The sequence below is a fragment of the Poecilia reticulata genome, chromosome 14 (assembly GCF_904066995.2).
Source record: "Poecilia reticulata chromosome 14, P_reticulata-male-v2, whole genome shotgun sequence".
Classification (NCBI taxonomy): Eukaryota; Metazoa; Chordata; class Actinopteri; order Cyprinodontiformes; family Poeciliidae; genus Poecilia; species Poecilia reticulata.
This window is the reverse complement of record NC_088843.1, coordinates 29,131,931-29,152,142: the sequence shown is the minus strand read 5'-3', so window position 1 is coordinate 29,152,142 and position 20,212 is coordinate 29,131,931. Positions and strand designations below refer to the sequence as shown.

General features: G+C 38.7%; 1 protein-coding gene across 9 annotated transcripts in view; it reads left to right on the top strand.

The window, feature by feature from the left end:
* gria1b (glutamate receptor, ionotropic, AMPA 1b) overlaps window positions 1-20,212 on the top strand; it is a 205,540-nt gene that overhangs the window by 158,919 nt on the left and 26,409 nt on the right. For 4 of the 9 annotated variants that reach the window (XR_014090912.1, XM_081615707.1, XM_008428690.3 and 1 more), the window contains 4 exons: window positions 951-1,074; window positions 1,190-1,331; window positions 4,864-5,062; window positions 8,553-8,800. Coding sequence is in view for 7 of the 9 variants with exons in the window: in XM_081615707.1 (XP_081471833.1) it covers window positions 951-1,074; window positions 1,190-1,331; window positions 4,864-5,062; window positions 8,553-8,800 (713 nt within the window). In the remaining 2 variants the exon portion in view is untranslated. The other 5 variants (XR_014090911.1, XM_008428691.3, XM_081615709.1 and 2 more) reach the window with 4 other exon arrangements.

The following is a 20,212-nucleotide window of genomic DNA, read 5'->3' as shown; positions in this document are numbered from 1 at the left end:
GCCACGCCCGCTGGACTGTTTATGGCAGGCTCCGCCTTGACCGTTTTTGTGTTTCCTTTGGACTGAGTTATTCTGTTTTTCGTTGGACTCTTGCCCCCCGTCCAGCGCCCCTCCGCCTGTCCTTGTTGTGTTTGGACTTTTTTTGTTTGGGCATCTGGTATCTGCCCTTGAGGGGGTGGGGGATACTGTTGTGATCTGTGTATTTATTTTTAGGTTTTTCTGTGTTTCTTAGCCTGTTCCCCTGTGAATCTGTGTCTTCCCTGTTGATTGTTCCCAGCTGTGTCTCGTTTCTTTGATTATCTTCCCAGTGTATTTAATCCCACCTGTTGTCTTTGTCTGTTGTCGGATCCTCGTTTTGTATGTCACCAGTCCGTTTCCCTGTGTCGCCTCTGTGGATTTTTTTCATTAAATCAACATTCTCATCCTGGGTCTGCCTGCGTCCTCCCTCACCACTCTACCTCCACAAATTAGGACATTAGTAAAAGAAATTGTGCACATTTGATTTTTGCTTAAAACAATCCTTTCATTTAAAAATATCCCTCCTTTTTTATATTTGGTTAAACGCAATATACTTCTGGAAGGTCTAGATTAAATTATACAGAGACTTTGTTGAAGGAAAAAATGGTCTATGCTTTTAATAAAGATTTGATTGCTTCACCAGGAAAATATTTGTTTTAAATTGAGAAAGTTGTATTTATGTTTTAGTTATTCATTTAAAACTGGATTCTCCTTTGACATAGTTTTCTTTGACAGGCGTTGGTCTCATTTCCATCAAAAACAAACTAATTAGTTAAATGTAAATAATTTTTTATATACCCAGGGTATAAATAATTTAGGTCTTAACTGTAGCAGACTAAGTCATCTGTTTTTGTACTTCTCTACCACTGTTTTTTAAATTTTATGGTCAATCTTGAATCAGTTTGTCTGATAATCCTCATGACTTTTTGCAGGTGAGTCGTTTCAGTCCCTACGAGTGGCAAGGCGAAGAGTCCGATGAAGAAGATGAAACTGTTCCAGCATCAGTATCTCGACGAGCTCCTCCCACTTCATACTCAGAAGACCCTCTCTCTCCAGGTATCCCACCATTTCCAACATCATCACCACCTGATAAACTCGCTCCCATGTTGTAATTCTCCTCACTTCAATAATCAAAGTTTAATTAGTCAGTTTTATCATTCTCTCCTTTCAGGTTACTCTCAGGCTCAGAACCAGAACCAGAACCAGCAGAAAGATAAAGAAGCTCCTGAACACACTAACGACTTTGGGATCTTTAATTCTCTCTGGTTCTCACTTGGGGCCTTCATGCAGCAGGGCTGTGACATCTCCCCCAGGTAAGCCTGAATGGTATAAAAATGAACTGTGTGATAATTGATACATATGTTGACAAAAGATCACATAGATTACATTTTTATTCACAAAGCTGCCTGTCTAAAGCAAAATGTCTGGGAGACTTCTTGTCATAGCTGAGCTGTGATTAAAGCCACCACCTCTTTACACATCAGTTTCTGATGTAGACACAGACACTTGCATTCATAAAACATTTGATTGCATGTGACATGGTGCCTGATTTTTTGTATTTCCAGCTGCGGTCAGACTTGAGGCTGTTTCTATTCTCCATGTGTGTCAGGTTCATCATGCGTGTTTATGGCCTTGACTTTGTGCCTTTTTCTTCTGACAATGACCTTATTTAGGCATATTCCATCCCATATGTCATAGCACATTATGATGAGGTAAATGTGTGTTGTTCATTGGTGATGATTACCTTAGAGGAAAATTGTGAGTAGAATAGTTTGTGTTAGTGTAATTGCTGTGCTGTTTCATAGTGAATACATGGTGAATCCACAGTACTTGCTGGGTTAAAGGACCTCAGCCACCAAACGGCTAAAATCAACTGCACAAAATTCCAGTTCCTTTTTCCTTAGCCCAGATAAGATGCCTTTAGTAATGGAGAGTCTGGTAGTTAGTTTGGTTATTATTTTATAAAGAACAGACCATCACCAGACAAAAATAAGGTATTTAATAGGGCAGAAATATTTATTCATTTTCAGCATTCATGCAGTGCAAAGCAGAACAAACTTGGTCAAAAAGTTGGAGTAAGCAACTGGTTTGTTGATCTATCCATGTTGTCGAGGAATCTGGTATGGGTATGTGAGATCTGTCCAGGTATACGCAGAAAAATGGAATAAAGGCCTGAGAAATAACAGTATACCGAATAATGATTAAATGATTATAAAGTGACAATACACAGGCCAATGAAGAAATGTCTGTAATGTATGATCAAAACATGTATTCTGTACTTTTAATCAAAGAATATTATAGTGATGTATGATCGAAACATGTATTCTGTACTTTTAACCAAGTGAATGTTATAGTAATGCATGCTCTGTACTCCTAATCAGTTGATGTTCTGTACTTATAATCAAGTGAATGATAATGGTTTACATTATGAAGGGCTGAAGGTTATACTTTTGAGTTAACCAACAAACAATGTGATTATATAAAGTCAGCATGTAGTATTAAAAATCATAGATACTGAGGTGAAGGAAAAGAGTACTTCTCACTGAGCAAAAGGCTAGGGACCGAAGGGTGAGTCATCAAATGGGGAAGGAAAGCAAGGGTGCGGCAGAGTTGGAAACAGATGGTCAACGGAAGAAAGGGAACTGCCCCGATGAAGCGAGGAGGTAGGGATGAGTCATTGGAAACTTGAGAAAGAGCCCGGTGCTTTCCACCGGCAGCCCTGCCTTGCATGATCTCAGGTAATGACATAATGCGATGGGCGGGTTCCATGGAAACACAGTGCATAAATACTGATGTACGGGACAGAACGAGCGTTCTTCGTCCGCGGCGTAGAAGGAGAGTCTTCAAGGGAAACAGACCACCGACCAGCAGAGGACTACACCCCGGGACCAAGGGATTTTGCTCACGACTTCACGCCGCCAAGAAGGGACGAGCTCCACCCGCCAACACCCTGGTTCCAGATCCGACCGAATCCTCTGCCTCTACCCAACGCTCTCAACCCCGGCGCAGCTGACTTGGAGAAGAGACGGAGGTCTCTCAAAGACAAAGAGTCTACATGTTTAATGGAAAGCGTGAGTCTTCTCTCCGCTTCTCTTCAGTAAAGAGGACTTTGCTCCGGCTGGACAAAGACTCTGACCAAGGACCGCAAAAGATTACAACTGCCGAGACCAAAGACCATTGGGTATGAGTTGACCAGCTTCCCCCAAAGCCTCGCTCAGTGAATTTAGTGAAACAGGTTAGGAATGAGAACAAGGAAAGGAGGTGATTAATCCTAGTTGATTTCATTATATTTTTTGCTTCTTTTATAACTCTGGGAAATTAATTTGTTGGTATATGCCCCTGCCAAAGCTTGCTTAATAAAATTATAATTCTAAAATTCTAATGAGCATTGTGAACAGTGAGTTTAATTGTGTCAGTCTTAATTATTATTGGTTCTCCTAATTGGGGTAAAGTTAACATGCATGATTCTAAAAGAATAGATGGCTTTGTGTTTTCCTCTGGTGAGTGTTAAAATAATGACCTTGGGACTTAAATCTAAGTCACTAAATTTAATCTAGCCATTAACAAGTGCCGTTATTTTAGGAAAGGAGCTACCGTTAACAGGAGTGGTTGTGGGGGTTATGTCGCTGTGAGGGCTACTCAGCGGAATGCCCCTCAACTGTAAAGGGTCATAACTTCTGGATCGAAGGTAGTCAGAGCTAGACGAGTCCTTTCCGACCCCAGTTTAAACAGATAATTCTCCACAAACTATCTCTAGGGTAAGACCCGAGTTTCTGGGGATTTTCCGGACCTGTTAGACAGAGAACTGGGCAGTAGTGAGTCCAAAGAGTTGTGAGGAGTGGGCGGGACTTACTATTGGGTAGTAACAAACAATGTTCCTCTTCTAAGACTTAGCATCAATGTGAAACAGCTTGTTCTTTTAAAAATAGCACAGTAGATGCTAAGATGGTTTTAGATTCTTTAAAACATGGAAGTCACAACTTTTTACTTTGTCTGGGTGGAACTTTGGTCTCAACCTCAGAGGGAACCAGTTCTTTGATGAGTTGCACCTCATCTGGTGCTTTTCTTTAGCTTGTTGTTCACCACATTACACTGAAGCTGCATCAATGTGAACATCACACAGGGTCACCTTTAGTGGGGTGGGGCCGCAGGGCTAAACAGGATCTGTGTGTGCGTGTGTGTGTGTGTGTGTGTGTGTGTGTGTGTGTGTGTGTGTGTGTGTGTGTGTGTGTGTGTGTGTGTGTGTGTGTTGATGGGATTTGACTGAATGTATTCTATGCTTTCAATGTTAATGTGAAGCATGAATATCCTGCAGGCAGAAACTCTCAGCTGCAGTTTTTGCACCTACTGTACAGCTTTAAGTCAAACAAAATAATATTAAATAATGTGTGCAGTGATTTGATGTCAGCAGCTCAACCAAACACATTACAACTGAAGTCTGCTGAGGTCGGTTTCTAGAAAGAAAAGGATCTGAGTGGAAGAAGCTAGAGGTTTTGGTATTGTGCAGATTAATGTTTACCCCTTTTACCCAATTATTTAACTCTGAGACAAAAGCTTAACCATTATTTCCAAAATATTTAAAGCACTCCTTCTGATAAGAAAGACATTATTTTAAACAATGAAATAACTATGCTAGGCCAAAAGTTGGTGATACTGCTACAGTAAGATTGAATGCAAGCACTAGTTTTGCACATTAAGTGATTTCATTAGCACATGAGTGAAACTGTATATTCTGTTTTTCATTTGGAAAGGAAAAACTGAACAAAATAGGTCCAAGTCCAGAATGCAGGCAGCAGTTCCTGAATTTATTAAAAGCTGTTGTTTACTTTCTGTTCTTCCCCACAGATCCCTCTCAGGTCGAATTGTTGGAGGGGTGTGGTGGTTTTTCACCCTCATCATCATCTCTTCCTACACAGCCAACCTGGCAGCTTTTCTCACTGTGGAGAGAATGGTATCCCCCATAGAGAGCGCAGAAGACCTAGCCAAGCAGACCGAGATCGCCTATGGTACACTTGAAGGGGGCTCAACCAAAGACTTCTTCAAGGTTAGTGTGCATGCTCACTCTTGATACCACAACAAATAAAAAAATAGATGCTTTTCTTCTGTGCTATAAATGAAAAATTCCCTCTGACAACTAAAATGTTTGTTAAAATTAGACCAAATCAAAAAAGTATAGATTGAGTTAGTACAACTTATTTCAACTCATCTAATGACACTTTTTCAAATACCAGAGGTTACTAAGTGTAAGTCAAAATTTGATTAAATCTTTTGTCTCACAGTTTTTATATTCACACACACTTACTATGGACACACACACATGCAATACTAAAATTACACATATACACTATTAAATTACCACACATGTATAGAATTTTCTCTCACACACTACTACAGCACACACACAAGACTAAAATTGCATTTATATGGTATTAAAATATCACACACATACATACCGTTTAAAGCACACATAGGCACTAGTCTGAATGAGAGGTCAGAAATGTGTGTGAACTAATACTAGACTGCTTGAATGACAATAGATGTATGTGTGAGATACTCTTACTTGTCTGTGTGAGAGGTGTCACGGAAGAGGCGGAGATGGAGATGGCATCGAGTATGTCTGGATCCCAAACTGAGTAATATTGGCACTTCCAATAGGTGGCAGCAATACAGGGAACAAGCAACCAACGACAATGAACTTTGGAGAAAAGAAGGCAAAACATGGCTAACTGTAATTTGACAACGAGCAGTATATGACAAACAGCCGCAATTTTTAATTGTATTTTCTCATCAGCGGATCTAACAAGCAGTGTGACCTGTGCCATAAGTGAAAGAACTCCTATGAACACTGTGACTGTCTGTGCTAGCTTATCAGCGGTTTTAGAAAGGTGGCACCGACAGATAGACATAGCTGTCTAGATACTCTATGGTAGGAAAATCTGACATGAAGCACAGATCGTCAATACATCGGCGCTCATTGGAGCTATTTTGTTTAAGGCACAGGACACACAGCTTTTTATAGTCGGTAATAGAGTACCATTAAGAATTGCAGCAGTTTGTCTTATGCTGTCCTTTGCAGGGCCGTGCAGAGACCACTAAAGGGGCAGGTGCTAAAAAAACCCAAAAGGGCCCATCTAACCGCATTCTAGGACAGAATATTAACAAAACCACTCAGCTTTCAGAGTTTAATAAACAATGATAAATTACAACATTGTGATATACAATAAAAGCTAAGGAAAATCTCTATAGAAACCAAAAATGTAATTGTTCATGTATGTCACCATGAGAAAAGCCTACTGAGTTTTGCTTAAAAAACTTTTTTTTTTAAATTAAAATCACACATTTTTGTCTCATGAAGTGAAATTGTTTTGCAAAACAAACTTATTTGCGCTTGTCAGAAATCTTTTCTTGCTATTCTAAGTTTTTGTTTGTGACTCAAAGTTTTGCTTGTGATTCTCACATGATGTCGTGGGAAAAATCGCAACAAAAAATTTCTGATGTGTCCAAATAAAAGTTTATATTTGGCAAATAACTTTTTAAGTTCACGAGACGAAAATGAGTTATTTATTTTAGTAGTAAAAATTTAATGTTACCCCTCCCAGACCAAAAAACACACATCCGTTTTTGCCCTGAACCGCAGATAGGAACGAACCTATCAGTGTTAAATGGTTCGTTCCTGCTTGGAGCGCTTGACAGTGAAGCTGTACTCAGCTGCAGTCAGTAGAAGCTGCAGCTGAGTACAGCTTCCACGAATGACTGTGGCTGTTACTACGCTGCTAAGAAAAGTTATAAAATCAGGTTTTCAAAAACAAAATAGAGAGAGAGAGAGAGAGAAAAGGCAAGAGTGTTAATTTATAACCCAGTTTTTCTCCGAGAGAGGTGGGTAGACTGTGTGAGATTATCAACCATTTAGCATAATTAGCTTAGCTACAAACTACTGTTTGCCACCTTTCACTGCATTATGAATTAAGGAAATAAATTACCAACATATTCATATATTTAACTTGCTCCATGTGCCTTTTACCACTTAACAACAGGTGAGTCAGTCAGCAGCAGCTCTAACCCACGTCCCTCCTGACCCATCCTCTCCTGAGTGAAATTAAAACTGCAGTACGTTACTTTTTATAAAAAAAAAAAAAATTGCACAATTTTTGAAACTGTCATTATGTTGTGACAGTATGGTATGAGAGGTAATCTGTGAAAAATCTATTTCCTCTGCTTCCTCCCATGGTTCTCTAGAAACATCCAATCAGTGGCAGGAAAGTTTTAGTGCTGTCAATCACAATCTCATGTGGTGCTGCTTATCCTTCCTCCCCTTGATTTGTGCCATGCTGCAGCTAGCATAGAACAGAGCTGTGCAGATTCAAACTGTGAATGCTCAGTTTAGTTAGCATAGCTACCAATGATGGCAGATAAACGGTTTCCTGTAATGATAAGTTGTTTCTCCACCATTAGCACATTATGCAGTGAGTGAATGAGGATAATTGACAGCGCTAAGACCCTCCTACTGGTTCTGATTGGTTGTTCTGGTCAGAACGGTGCATTACTTTAACCAGTAATAGTAATTCAGGAAGGAGATGGAGGAGATTGATTGTTTTCACAGATTATCTGTCTGACATCGTGACAGCTTTAACAAATATAGAGAAAATATATTTTTTATTAAAGTTATATACTGCAGCTTGAATAAAATGCAACTACATAGCATGTTTGAGAAGTCTGGATTGCTTTATGTCTATGTTGCATGTTGCTTTTGACTGTTGCTCATGAGGAGATATATTTCAGTATCTAAAACTAATAGAAACAATTTAAGCAACATACTTGCATACTGGATGTGGACTGTTGGATATAAAATTCATGAGCAGTAAATATTGAGCTAACTATCAGAATTGAACCAAAGAAAGCAAGGCGGTTGCAAGCCTTTAAAATTATGATGCTTTTTGTGGGTCAAATAGACTCAGAAAATTGTAACAGCAGCCGCGCAGGGGGGCCCAATCTAATTTTTTGTCAGGGGGCCCAAGATTTCTGGCGGCGCCCCTGGTCAGAGGGCTTAGGAAATAATACTAATAATTGAAAAAAATAAAAAAATGTACCAAAAGGACACTTGGGGGCAAGGAGCAAAAGGGACAGGTGCTCAAGTCCTCCTTGCTCCCCCAGCCCCTCTGCATGTGCCTGTTTCTGACCTCTTATTCAGTCTAATATGTCTGTATGCTTTAAACTGTATGTATAATGTGAAGGCTAGTGTGCCACCACTATAAAACCTTTACGGTACATCACTATATAAAAACCTTTTTTTAAAATAACACTTGTTTTGAATTACTGTCTGGGAGAAAATTAAGACCTAATAATATTGAGCAAACTTGTTTCCAATTTCATCTAGGGAATTGTACATTCTAGTTTGTAGGATGTGCAAAACCAGGGGGATTTAGCTAGATTCAGTACTGTGATTAAAGTTCAAAATCATCTTCACAAATGGAGCGACTTGTCTTAAACAGTATAAATTAATGTTATCTCATTTTTGCTCTTCACTCCCCTTTTAGAGGTCAAAGATTGCTGTGTTCGAAAAGATGTGGTCATACATGCGCAGTGCAGACCCGTCTGTATTCGTAAAGAGCACCAATGAGGGGGTAATACGAGTCAGAAAGTCAAAGGGGAAGTATGCCTACCTACTCGAGTCCTCCATGAACGAATACATCGAGCAGAGGAAACCCTGCGACACCATGAAAGTAGGAGGAAACCTTGACTCTAAGGGTTACGGAGTGGCCACTCCCAAAGCATCGCCCCTCAGGTACACTCTGAGTGTCCGGTTAGCGGACGCCAGCGTGGGGTTAGTGTTGTCTCGTTTTTGTCTGTTATTTGTGGTAACTTCTGAAGTTAGAATAGAGAGTGCAATATCAAATATTTGTGAGATCCCTCAAACATGGATCCACCCGTTTCTGACAATTAAATCTCTGCTTAGAACACTAAATCTGCTACTTTAAACGGCTCCCTCTACTGTGTAAATGCTGAAGTCTAGAGCATTCTGAGTAACAGTAGCTGCAATAAAAGTTTCTAACTCCTCAAAATATAAAGGAACATCCGGTGAAATAAAACTGAATGAAATTACAGATGTTAACAGAATTGATCCAGATTTTCTTTCCCTTTAGCATATCTCCCAGTCAACTTTCTGTAAAAATAGTCAGTTAAATTGTATAACTCCAAAACTTAAGTCAACTCAATTATAAAATGATACAAACCTTAAATGCATGAAGAATAATTAGATAGGACGTTTTTGATAAACAGTGATATTGCAGCTAGAGTTTTCATTAAATGCATCAAAGATTTCCTCTAAAACTTTGGAAGGAACACTTTTTTTTTTCATCTTGCTATACTTGCACTGTCATAAACTGAGAAAGTGAAAATGGTTTCAATCATCACATAAATTTTATTATGAAATTGTGCAATTGAAATTCTGGAGTATGAATTGGATCTGATGTGTCCAATCCTACTTACAGTCCTAACTATGGAGTTACAGAAAAGACAGGTGTTAGAAACACCAGAAAGAAGAAACATGAACCATCACAAAACAGGTTTTATTTCAATATTTTATTAAATAGCAATTTTAATTCAGAGAAATGTATCAACTGTAGCCCTTTGTTGCTATTAAAGACTAGGAATGCTCATTTCTCAATTCTCGTAAAATTGGAGCCACTTTGAAATTCTCTTGGTGGGAAAGGAAATGGCAAGGAAATTAATCAGTTCAATGTAAAATCTGTATACATGTACACACATTATGTCTCATTTCCTGTTTCTCATTTCTAGTTTTTCTCCCATTTTATTTAAATTCCAAAATATGTAATTGTCTGAGATTGAAAATTGTTTAATTCGTATTTGTTAAATTAAGGTTCAAACAGAGAAAGTTAGTCAAGCATTAGAGCTAACATCAGAATGCTGTTAGTAAAAATGGTCTAAACAGTAACTGACTTCTGCACACACAGAGTGCTGATTTATATAAGCAACTGATTGGATTTTGTCAGAAACTGGATGATTGGTGCTTAATAAGATAATCGAGTCTGTTAGTCTTGAGGGGTGGATCACAGTTTTATTGTCTTTGTGTTTGTCTGTCTGTCTCTTAATATGTCTCTCTGTCTGTCTTGTCTCTCTTTTGTCTTTGTCCACATGTCTGTCAGACTGTCTGTCTCTTGTTATCCGTTATGCCTGTCTTACTGCTACCTGCCTGTATGCCTTTACATGCACCAGCGCACTAACAATTACACTCATAATTAGAGATGTGCTGATCAGGTTTTTTCCTTCCGATACCGATCACCCATGAGGGCCGATCATGACCAATCACTGATACCGATCGCATAATTATTACTTTTTTTATCATAAACACTACAGGTTACATTATGTGGAAAAAGGAACCATGAATTCACCTTAATTTAGACAAAAACTTGTTTTTAATAACTTTTTCCAAGAAGAAAACTAAACAAAACAGGCATTGTGCAAATTGTGCTGCTATCAATAATACTATCTTTAACAGACTGATAACATATGGAGGCTCTGAAGAGGCTAAATAATGCAAAGAGCCAAAATAAAACCTCTCAACATTGCCAAAAATATTCAAGTATAAAACTCCGTCAAGTATAACATTGTTTTTATGTCGTATTAGCTTCGTTGTGTTGATGCATTTTGACGTGCTTCAATTTTCCGCCGCAACACGCAAACTTCCCCATTCACTCAGTGCGTTATAGTTCCACATCGCTTAGGATTTGTTGCTGCGCGTTTTGTGCAGAGTGAAGGAAAGAGGAGACCAGCTGCACAGGCAGGCTGAGAAATGAGATGCAGGTGATCGGTATCGGCAACAAGAGCCAATGATCGCCGATTACCGATCATGCACTTTTTCACTGAAATCGGCCCGATTATGATCGGTGACCGATCGATCGGCACACCTCTACTCATAATCAGTGTCTCCATCTGTCTCTGTCTTTCTTCTGCTGTCAGGCAACACTGAGCCTCAGCTTTAGTACATTTTATTTAAATGAAAAATTTAAACTAGTTACTACCGACCTGAATGTGGGCTGATTATTTAAGAGAAACAAGCCCAGCTGTGGATATTTACTTCAATGTTCAAAATAAATGACCAAGACTGCATTCCAATTTCTGATACCAATGATGAACAGGTTTTCTTGCAGAAAACTAAGATGTAAAATAAAATTTAGCAAACTATTTCTACAATGTTCAATTAGGATTTGTATATTTAAGTTTGTAGTAGCCCCAAATGCAGACAGCAGCTTAGAACCCTTAGGATCATTTAATGATAACATTTTAAAAATGATAGAGACCGGCCATGAGAAGACCAGGACAAGGAACCAGGCAGGGGCAGCAGAAGGAACCAGCAAAGAAAAATGAAAATCAATGAGCTGAAATACTAATGAAAGGAAATGGTGGAGTGTTGGACCAGGTGAGCACAATCAGTGAGAAAAGCTGAACAGCTCCTGCAAAGGGGAGCAGGAAGGAGAAAGGCGATTAATGAACACAGATGAACTTAGAAACAAAAGACAAATTGCACAGTTTAAATGACAAAATAATCTGCATAAAAGTAGTAAGAAGCATTTGATACATTTTCACACAGCACAATAGTGTAAATTGTAATTAAAACTGGCTCTAAAACAGAACCTTGAGGTACAGTTTGTTTTTTTACCCTAAAATATAACTATGAATCCTTTCAAAAAGAATTCGTAGCGATTAGTGAGCCCCTGTGTGCTATAGTGACAACGAAACAGGGAATTTGCTTAAGATATTTTGTAGTAAAGTTTAAGAAATAGATTGGGTAGATTTCTAAAAAATGTTTCATTTAAAATATTGATGTCCAGGGATCATTATGCCCAACATTGCTATAACTGGTTGTGGCATCCTTATTAGATAAAACGCTGTTGTCACCACATAACATTTTTTTTTGTGACAGGACAATGTTTTTCTGAATACCTTGATAAGAACCATATGATTTAGCATATTAGAGCTATAAACATAGTTTATTTTTAATAAAAGTCACTGCTTCTTTATCTCAGGTTTATTCTGATGAAAATAAATAAAAGGCAATGGCAGCGTAGCACAAACAAGCATCTTTTTAAAAGTTTTGCATATAAATCTTTGATCATTATGTCAGATGTTTACATTGATCATAGAAATCAAATCTTCATAAAAATATGTTGTTGCGATCCTAGTATACCCAGAACTGAACATGTTTCCCCATATTGATCAATCTAAGTTCATTCAGCAAATTAATGCAGATTTGCTTGTTTTTTTATTATTTGATTTAATTGAATACAGTTGAACTAAACTAAAAGTTGGCTAAATATTTCTAAAAGTTTAGATTTTTACTTGACAGCAGAATTAGAAAGATTTCTTTTCCTTTCCTTTGTGTTTGACATAAAATGAAAAATGTATCAGATGTTCTGTGTTGCTCGTATTATTTCTGCCTCATGTCAGCATTTTTATATTCAAGCCAGAAACAAACACTTGACAGAGGAGACTGGTGCACTCTGAGTGCAATCATTTGTTCCTTTATGTTGGAAAATACTCAATCAGGGAATTGTTTGTGTGGAGAACTCAGTCTTTGTGATCCACCTTTTCTGTCTCCATGTTTCTATGCTTTTGAGCTGCAAAAGAAAAACACAAACCAATTCACTGCTTTGAGGGGGGAAAAAAGTCATATAAAAGGCAGATTCCATGTTCAGTTGCTAAGCAACGTAGTTGTGGTAAAGCACTTGAATGCAGAGCATTTATTTTAATCAACTTCACTCATCAGAAGCATTAGCTCTGTGTGAAGAATCGGTGCTGTCTCTGGCTATTAACTGCTGTCATGGTGACAAATAAACACATCCTCTTTCATTTTTGCATATTAGGACATAATAAATAAAATCATCTGGTATTTAGCAGATTTTTAAAGCTAAGGAAATATAATCTCAGAAGAGCAATACAGCATTGACATTAAATTCTATTCAAAAGGTTACTAGGTTGTTGAAAAAGCTGCTAAATTACAGGAGGAGATTTAAGTTTTAAGACAAATCTGGCATTAATATGAGTGGTGATGTCATTTATGCTGCTTTGCAGGCCCACAGAGTTTTCATTTGAAATGGGAGACATTGCTGCAATCAAAAGCTGCCTCCTCAAGAAATGGTAGCGGAGAAACAGTCTATATGCTTATGTGCAAATCTTACTACATTATTTTCTCATAAACGTACCTGTTCTGCATTTTTTTTAAGTTTATGGAACATTTTGCAAAACATTATGTCTGTGATTATTCTGACTATGATTCTGCTTACCCTATGATATAGAACCTGTAAAAATAGACTCTACTCTGCTGTTCTTCCTGCTGGAGAAGTCACGTCTGTGCACAGGTCAATTTTTACATCACAGTACGATGTTCACATTGAACTGTTTTGTATGCAATATTGAGCTCATAAGGTTTAGAGTCGGCACAACCACTCAGAAGGACACTGCTCAACCAGACTGCCACTTTGTGCTGCTTTAACAGGCGGCGGTTGCCCTGGAGACGAAACATCAGACTAGGTGCCGAACTTGCTAGCATGAATTTGGATTGTGGAAAATTAAGGAATTTGTCTTGAGAAATGTAGACAATTGGTAGAGTTGACTATGAAATCTCAACAGTGGACAGTGTGTGTGGACTTCATGCGGCTCACGGAATACATGGGCGATGGTGGCAATGACAGTAGGAGTTCACCCTGCAATTGGTGGATCGCTGGTTTGATTCTCGGTCCACCTGCCCTTGTTGTCTGTGACCCTTGTTGACACTTCACCCACAGTGTCTGCTGGTGTTGGTCAGAGGGGTTGATGGTGTTTAATTTGTAGCCTTTCTTGTTCCCCAGGGCAGCTGGAACTACATTTCAGCAGTTTGTTGTCAACAGTGTGAATGAGCCCTTTGAGATTTCAATTGGAGCTAAAGGGCTTCATTAATAAATGGATTATTATTATTAGTATGCCCAAGTATGTGGGATGCTTTTGGCCTTTTCAAACATAAACAGAAGATGAAGATGTGAAGGACCAGTTGTTTCTGTCTCCGGATGCTGATGTTTTATTAGATGGCCAATTTTCTCTCCTCCTTTAGAAAATGCTATAATTTCTATTGTACACCAGCAGCTGGCCATAATATTATTAAGAATGATGTCAAAATTCCTTAAAAAGATAGGAAAACAAAAGGCATGGGTAAGGAAAGCTAAAGCTTCTTTCAAAACAACTATAGCTCATGTTTCTTTTGACAGTCACTGACCTCTTCAGCTCGCTTTTAAGATTCATGGAAATCAGAGTCTAAATCAGTGGTTCTTAACCTTTTTTGAGGTACTGAACCCACCAGTTTCATATGCGCATTCACTGAACCCTTCTGTAGTGATGAATAAAATATGATTTTTCCCCCCAAATTCAAGACATAGGGGTGACCCAATTAGGATCTAGTCGGGTCACCCCATGATCACAAAGTCTTCTTAAAAGGTGGAGTCTCTGAGAACAGTTCTTCAAAATATATTCAGTGTTTTCAGCAAAGTTGATCAAGGTATTTAAAATTTGCCACAGTTTCAACAGGTTGGCCATCGAGAGAAACTGGAACCACTTTAAGGTCTTTAGATCATTTAATTAGCTCTACATTTTTATGAGAATGAAAAATTAATAATAAATAATACAGACTTTGCGGTATTCTGATTTAGTAGTGGCGTGGTTGTGTTACCACCCCCACGCCACTAGAGGCAGTAGCAACCCCAAAAAGATGCGACTAAGGAGCAGATTTAGAAGAACACCGAAAGCTACAGAATTTGGTAAAAACTGAGCTTTGCTGAAGTAAATAAAGATACAAGTTCAAATCCATGCTGAGAGTGGATCTCCTTCAATCAGGGCTCCTCCGCAGCTCTGATTGGCTAAGCAATGTAACGTGATCCTCTGATTGGCTAAGCAATGTAACGTGATCCTCTGATTGGCTAAGCAATGTAACGTGATCCTCTGCAGCAAGTGATGGCAAAGCGGGGCGTCATCACGACTTTACACAGGTGTGTCTTTACCTCCACGCAGAGGCTCCACCGAACCCCTGGGGTTCGATCCAACCAGGATAAGAACCACTGGTTTAGATGAAGTGACAAAGTGTAGAAACAGTTTCTCTGTTGCTGTGGTTTCTATCACTGCAGTAATTGTATTCACGTGCACTTAGATGTCTTTATATAACAGAAATAGAGTGTTTAAACACACTTCAAAAAGCATTTTTAAAACTATGAAAAAAAATTCCATCAAAATTCCATTGTGCATTTGGACGAGTTGTCCAAAATGCAGCAGAAAATTGACCTATGTTTGCATCAAAGCATTATATTGACAGGGCCTTATTTTTAACATCCTGCTTCTTAATTCTGACTTAATATCTGGTTAAATAAATGATCACTCTGCCTTATGTTTCTTGTTCGTCTAAATCCAACTAATTCAAAAAAGAGAATGTTTCATATTTGATATAGAAAACACTGGAACTGAAAGAGGATGTGCTTTGATTTTCTTTGTCTCATCTTTATTGTTTATCTCTGGTTAAAGTGAATCATTTTGCAAGAGTTTTGTTCATAAATGTAAACATCAAAAGTATCTGAGAGTTGCACACAGAATTTGAGGTGAAGTTTGACAAACTCAATGGATTTATCACTCCCCCAATTATACTTTTGACTCGTCAACCTACTTACTTCAATATATGACTCCAGCTAGTGGTAACTGAACAGCATGCAGTACATCCATACCTCATACTGAAAGTCTTCACATATTTATCATTGGAATTATTTATAAACTGGAGAAATTGGCAAAAAGAGAAAATACAATTGGATTTATTAAAAGACTTGAATAATGTTACAATAGATATTATTTTTGATATTTATGGACCCACCCAGCTGCAGTCCCAACTTGAATCTGATTTTTAAAAATCTACAGAGGAACCTTAGAATGATGGCACAGAAACCTCCCAGCCTCAAAAGCTTATCTTAAAATTGTTAAATATCAGTGGAAATATGCAAAAATAAAGTAAGCAATTACAAGAATTCAAAATTGATACTCCTTTTATACTGCTTTATCTTTTGAGAAATGCCTTCTCCTTTCCGATAAGAAAAACCTGCTACGTGATGATGCATTTAATCTACATCTACCAGTTCTTTGAATAATTTTACACTAAATTGTAATTGCTATCCCAGATTTGCTACTTAAAATCAGCTGTTCAAAGATTCTCTCTATCCAATCTGGCTGAGTTAGTTTGCTGAGAAGATGTGGAAACTTCTGTTATCACTGTGATATTAATGCCCTTGAATATCCTGCTAAGATCATGCATATAGTGACAGATTTATATTATCTTTGTCTAACAGGAAGGCAACCTGAAGAAACACATCCACAAATTTAAACTTGAGCACTGCTGTGATCTGCAGTTGGTGCTCTGGAACAAAACTCTTGATTAAGCATTGTCGTTCATGTTATCATGTCATCAGTGCTAGTGCTGCTCTGTAGCTTTGATCACCATCTGCATGTGAAGAGGAACAACAGTCAGGTGTGTTTCATCTTTTGAATCACTAGTTCTGACCTCATGTAAGTTCCAAGAACATTTTTGAATGTTTTTCCTCTTTTATTTACCAGGTAATGAATGAAGGTTGATGAAAGTTCACAGAAATCAGTTACAAATTCACTGATTGTTTTTCATCCCAGGTTACTTCAGCGTCTGAACATCACAGGCTGCTCTGTCTTTAACAATATAGTTTTCTTTCTGCTAAAGTGCTGGGTTTTTAACCAATACATTTAAAAAACTGATAAATCAGTTTAGCATTTGATAAAGAAGTTCTGATGAAGCATACAACTGCTTATTGATGTTTAAAGCTGAAGTCCAAAAGGCACCTGAAGTTACCAGCATTCATGCAAGCACAGGTTGGATTAGGAGTATTTTAATCCCAGCAGTTATTTTCCTAATATCATTATAGTTTTGTTTCATCAGTCCAGGCTTCCTTGTAATCTTTTAAGATGGTGTCATCTGAAAATTTCTGAAAGTAGTTGAACTTTTTTGCTTGTTTTCTTTGTCTCTGTCCAGTACGTGACACTTACAGTGTTTGTTTGTTGGTTTGTTTCTTAAGTTACCCAATTCTGAGTCGGTAAGATATGAATTATTAAACTCGGTGGATAAATCTATGATGCATAAGGGACGTCTTGGAAAAGTATTTGTCTTTAGACCAGGGGTCCCCAAACTACGGTCCGCGGGCCGGATCCGGCCCGCCTCCACATTTGGTCCGGCCCCCTGAACAATACCTGAGAATATTCAGATTTATTTTTCATTTACCGTATTTTCCGGACTGTAAGCCGTTTCTATGTGGATTTTTCTTCAACCACCAGAGGGGTCTTTAGCAGGAAGTGAATCATTGGAAGTCTGGTTACTTGCGCGCCAACATTGAGCCCACAAGCAGCAAAATGAGTAAGAAACGAATCAGATGTCTGTGGAAAGTTTCTTTGCAAAGAGGAAAAGGCCCAGAGAAGAGACAGGAGAATGGATTTATCCCGGACCGGTAGGTGAGTCCCACATTACAAGCCGCTCTGCGTAACATGCGGCGACCGGCTGATAATGAGGCAATGAAGCTTCAAGCTGCTTCGCCACGTAGAGACCAAGCAGGCTGTGGATATAAGCAACACTTCGGGTGTCATTGTCTCTCATCACTCCCAGATGGGACCGTCTGGTTGCAGAGAAACAAGCTCAGGGCTCCGTTTGTCATTATCGTGAGTTAAAATTTTCACGAAAGTAAAATGTTCGTTTTTGTGGCGCTTCTGTATATTATTTTCAAGGAATATGTAAACGTTACCATAGCGACCAGAGTCCGAGCGTTTGGGCAGTGGTCAAGAGGAGATGAGTAGAGCTTGTGAGTCTTAAGTCTGGTTTAGACGGCAAGATTTAAGAATTGTCGGCCGATTCTCCAAACCTCTGTGACCACAGAGCTGATAAAAGTCCAACAGGTTCGATCGGTTCGTGTTCAGCCACACGGCACGAACCGATTCCAGTCACGAACATCCCGATTCCAGAGGATAATCCAGTAAAACCCCCAACATAGGATACGGGAATTTAGAATAACCAAACACGGATGACGATGTAGAAACAATAGTGATAGTTTGTGGAGTCATTTTAAGAGATAAAAGACGTAACAAAAAGAAAAGGCGGTGGATAAAAGACGACGGGAGCAGCCGCTCTATTTGCTGCACTATGATTTGGAGGTGAATGTTTTTTCATAGTTAACATTTTTAACTGAATAAATATAATAATGACCTTTAGATTTAATAACAAACATTTCCACATATCATCTCCGATATCTACCTGACTCTCAGTTGCGCGATATGTCAGCTGTTTAGGATTCCCCTCTGTTCTGACATCACCGCGCTTTTTGATTGGCTACCTGTCACATTCAGCAGGTTGTATTCTCGTTCCCAGGCAGGGAAAACCTCACAGGCTGCGATAAAAAGGCCAAGACAACCCAAATAGGGCATATTATTCAGTATTTAGTGGGAACACCAACATGCAGAAGCTTTATCTGACGGTTCATCACCCCTCCCCCCGTCACACTTTTTCTGTTACAAACTGACTCCGGCCCCCAGCAGAGAAGGAAAACGTTATGTGGCCCTCACAGGAAAAAGTTTGGGGACCCCTGCTTTAGACATCCTTCCAAATTGAAATGAATGAGATGCATCTTGCTGAACCATAAGCACTAAATACAGGTAAGTCGATAAATGACAAGAGAAAATGGATCAAACACACATGAACTATTGCCTACTAGCAATATTAAGCAAATTTGTTCACGGTAAGATCATCAGCTCTCATTGAGATATGTCGATTCCCTCTAAATAAGACAAACATATACATGGTGAGCAATAAGGGCACCAGAATAGGGTTTAGTTAAAAATTCCATTTTTATTTTATAAAAATGGAATTCATATTTATCATGCAAAGGACAAATAAAATGTCTTCCTAATTTGGTCACAATTAGAGGGAAAATGAAAATGTAGCTGAATCCATCAAGGCAAGTGACCAACTCAGCCTTCAAAAGTTCAAACTGAGCTTGGCGTGCAAAGTGTTAATAGGTTACCATGCCAGGCACAAGGGCTGCACTGAAAATAATAGGAAAAATCTGAGGCAAAACCTGGATACCTATTGGACTAGACCACTTTAGGAGATTACAACTGACTGCATGAACAAAAACTATAAGGAAATTTAAAAATCTGTCAGTCTTTCTCAATGAAAAATGAATCTGGAGGGTCTAGATTACCACATTGTCAAACTATTTACAGTCTAACAGCAGACATATTTTTTCTGTACACATGAATGTTTGCTTTCAGAAACCAGAAATCAGTGGTTTCAGGTTTATTATAAACCTGAAACCACTTGGATGTGATGAGAGGAAGTTCTGGGCTGAAAACAGTGAACTTGTCCTACATGCACCATTCATTAGACTCACGCAGCTGTACTGATGTTGCGTTCCTTAATATGGCGGTCCTCATTAACAACAAGTTCCTTCTTATCCCTTATTGTTACTATCGTCCCCTGTAGAAACCCTGTTAACTTGGCAGTGTTAAAACTGAACGAGCAGGGCCTGTTGGACAAATTGAAAAACAGATGGTGGTATGACAAGGGAGAGTGCGGCATCGGGGGAGGGGACTCCAAGGTCAGATCACCGTAACCCTGACGGGTAACGACAGGCAATGGTACACCGGGGTAACCGGCAGAAAGGCACAGCTTCACTAGCAAGCATGAAACCCTCTGGGAACAAATCAGAAAAACATTCATTCTACTCTCATTCTCTGATTGTTGGGGTATTTTCATAACCAGTTCAAAAGTCGGCTGTTAATGACCAAAATATTTCTGCTTCATATGTTGTTTTTTTCAGCTTAGTAGATTTTTGTACTCCACTATACACTGCCTGACTTTATGTGGTATACAATGATGCCTTGATGGAGCAGTGCTAGCCATATGTCTGTACATAATCAAGTACCCACATGTGCAGCTGTGCTCAGGAATCTTATGTGTAGATTATCTGTGTCATGCAAGAATATAATTGCAATTTTAGTAAATCCTGCACTGAGTACAGTGAGATTTTCCTCAAGATTGTGGAAGCACTGGTCATTTATTTATGACTCGGTGAATAATATGCTTCTTGTTTATTTTTTATCTTGT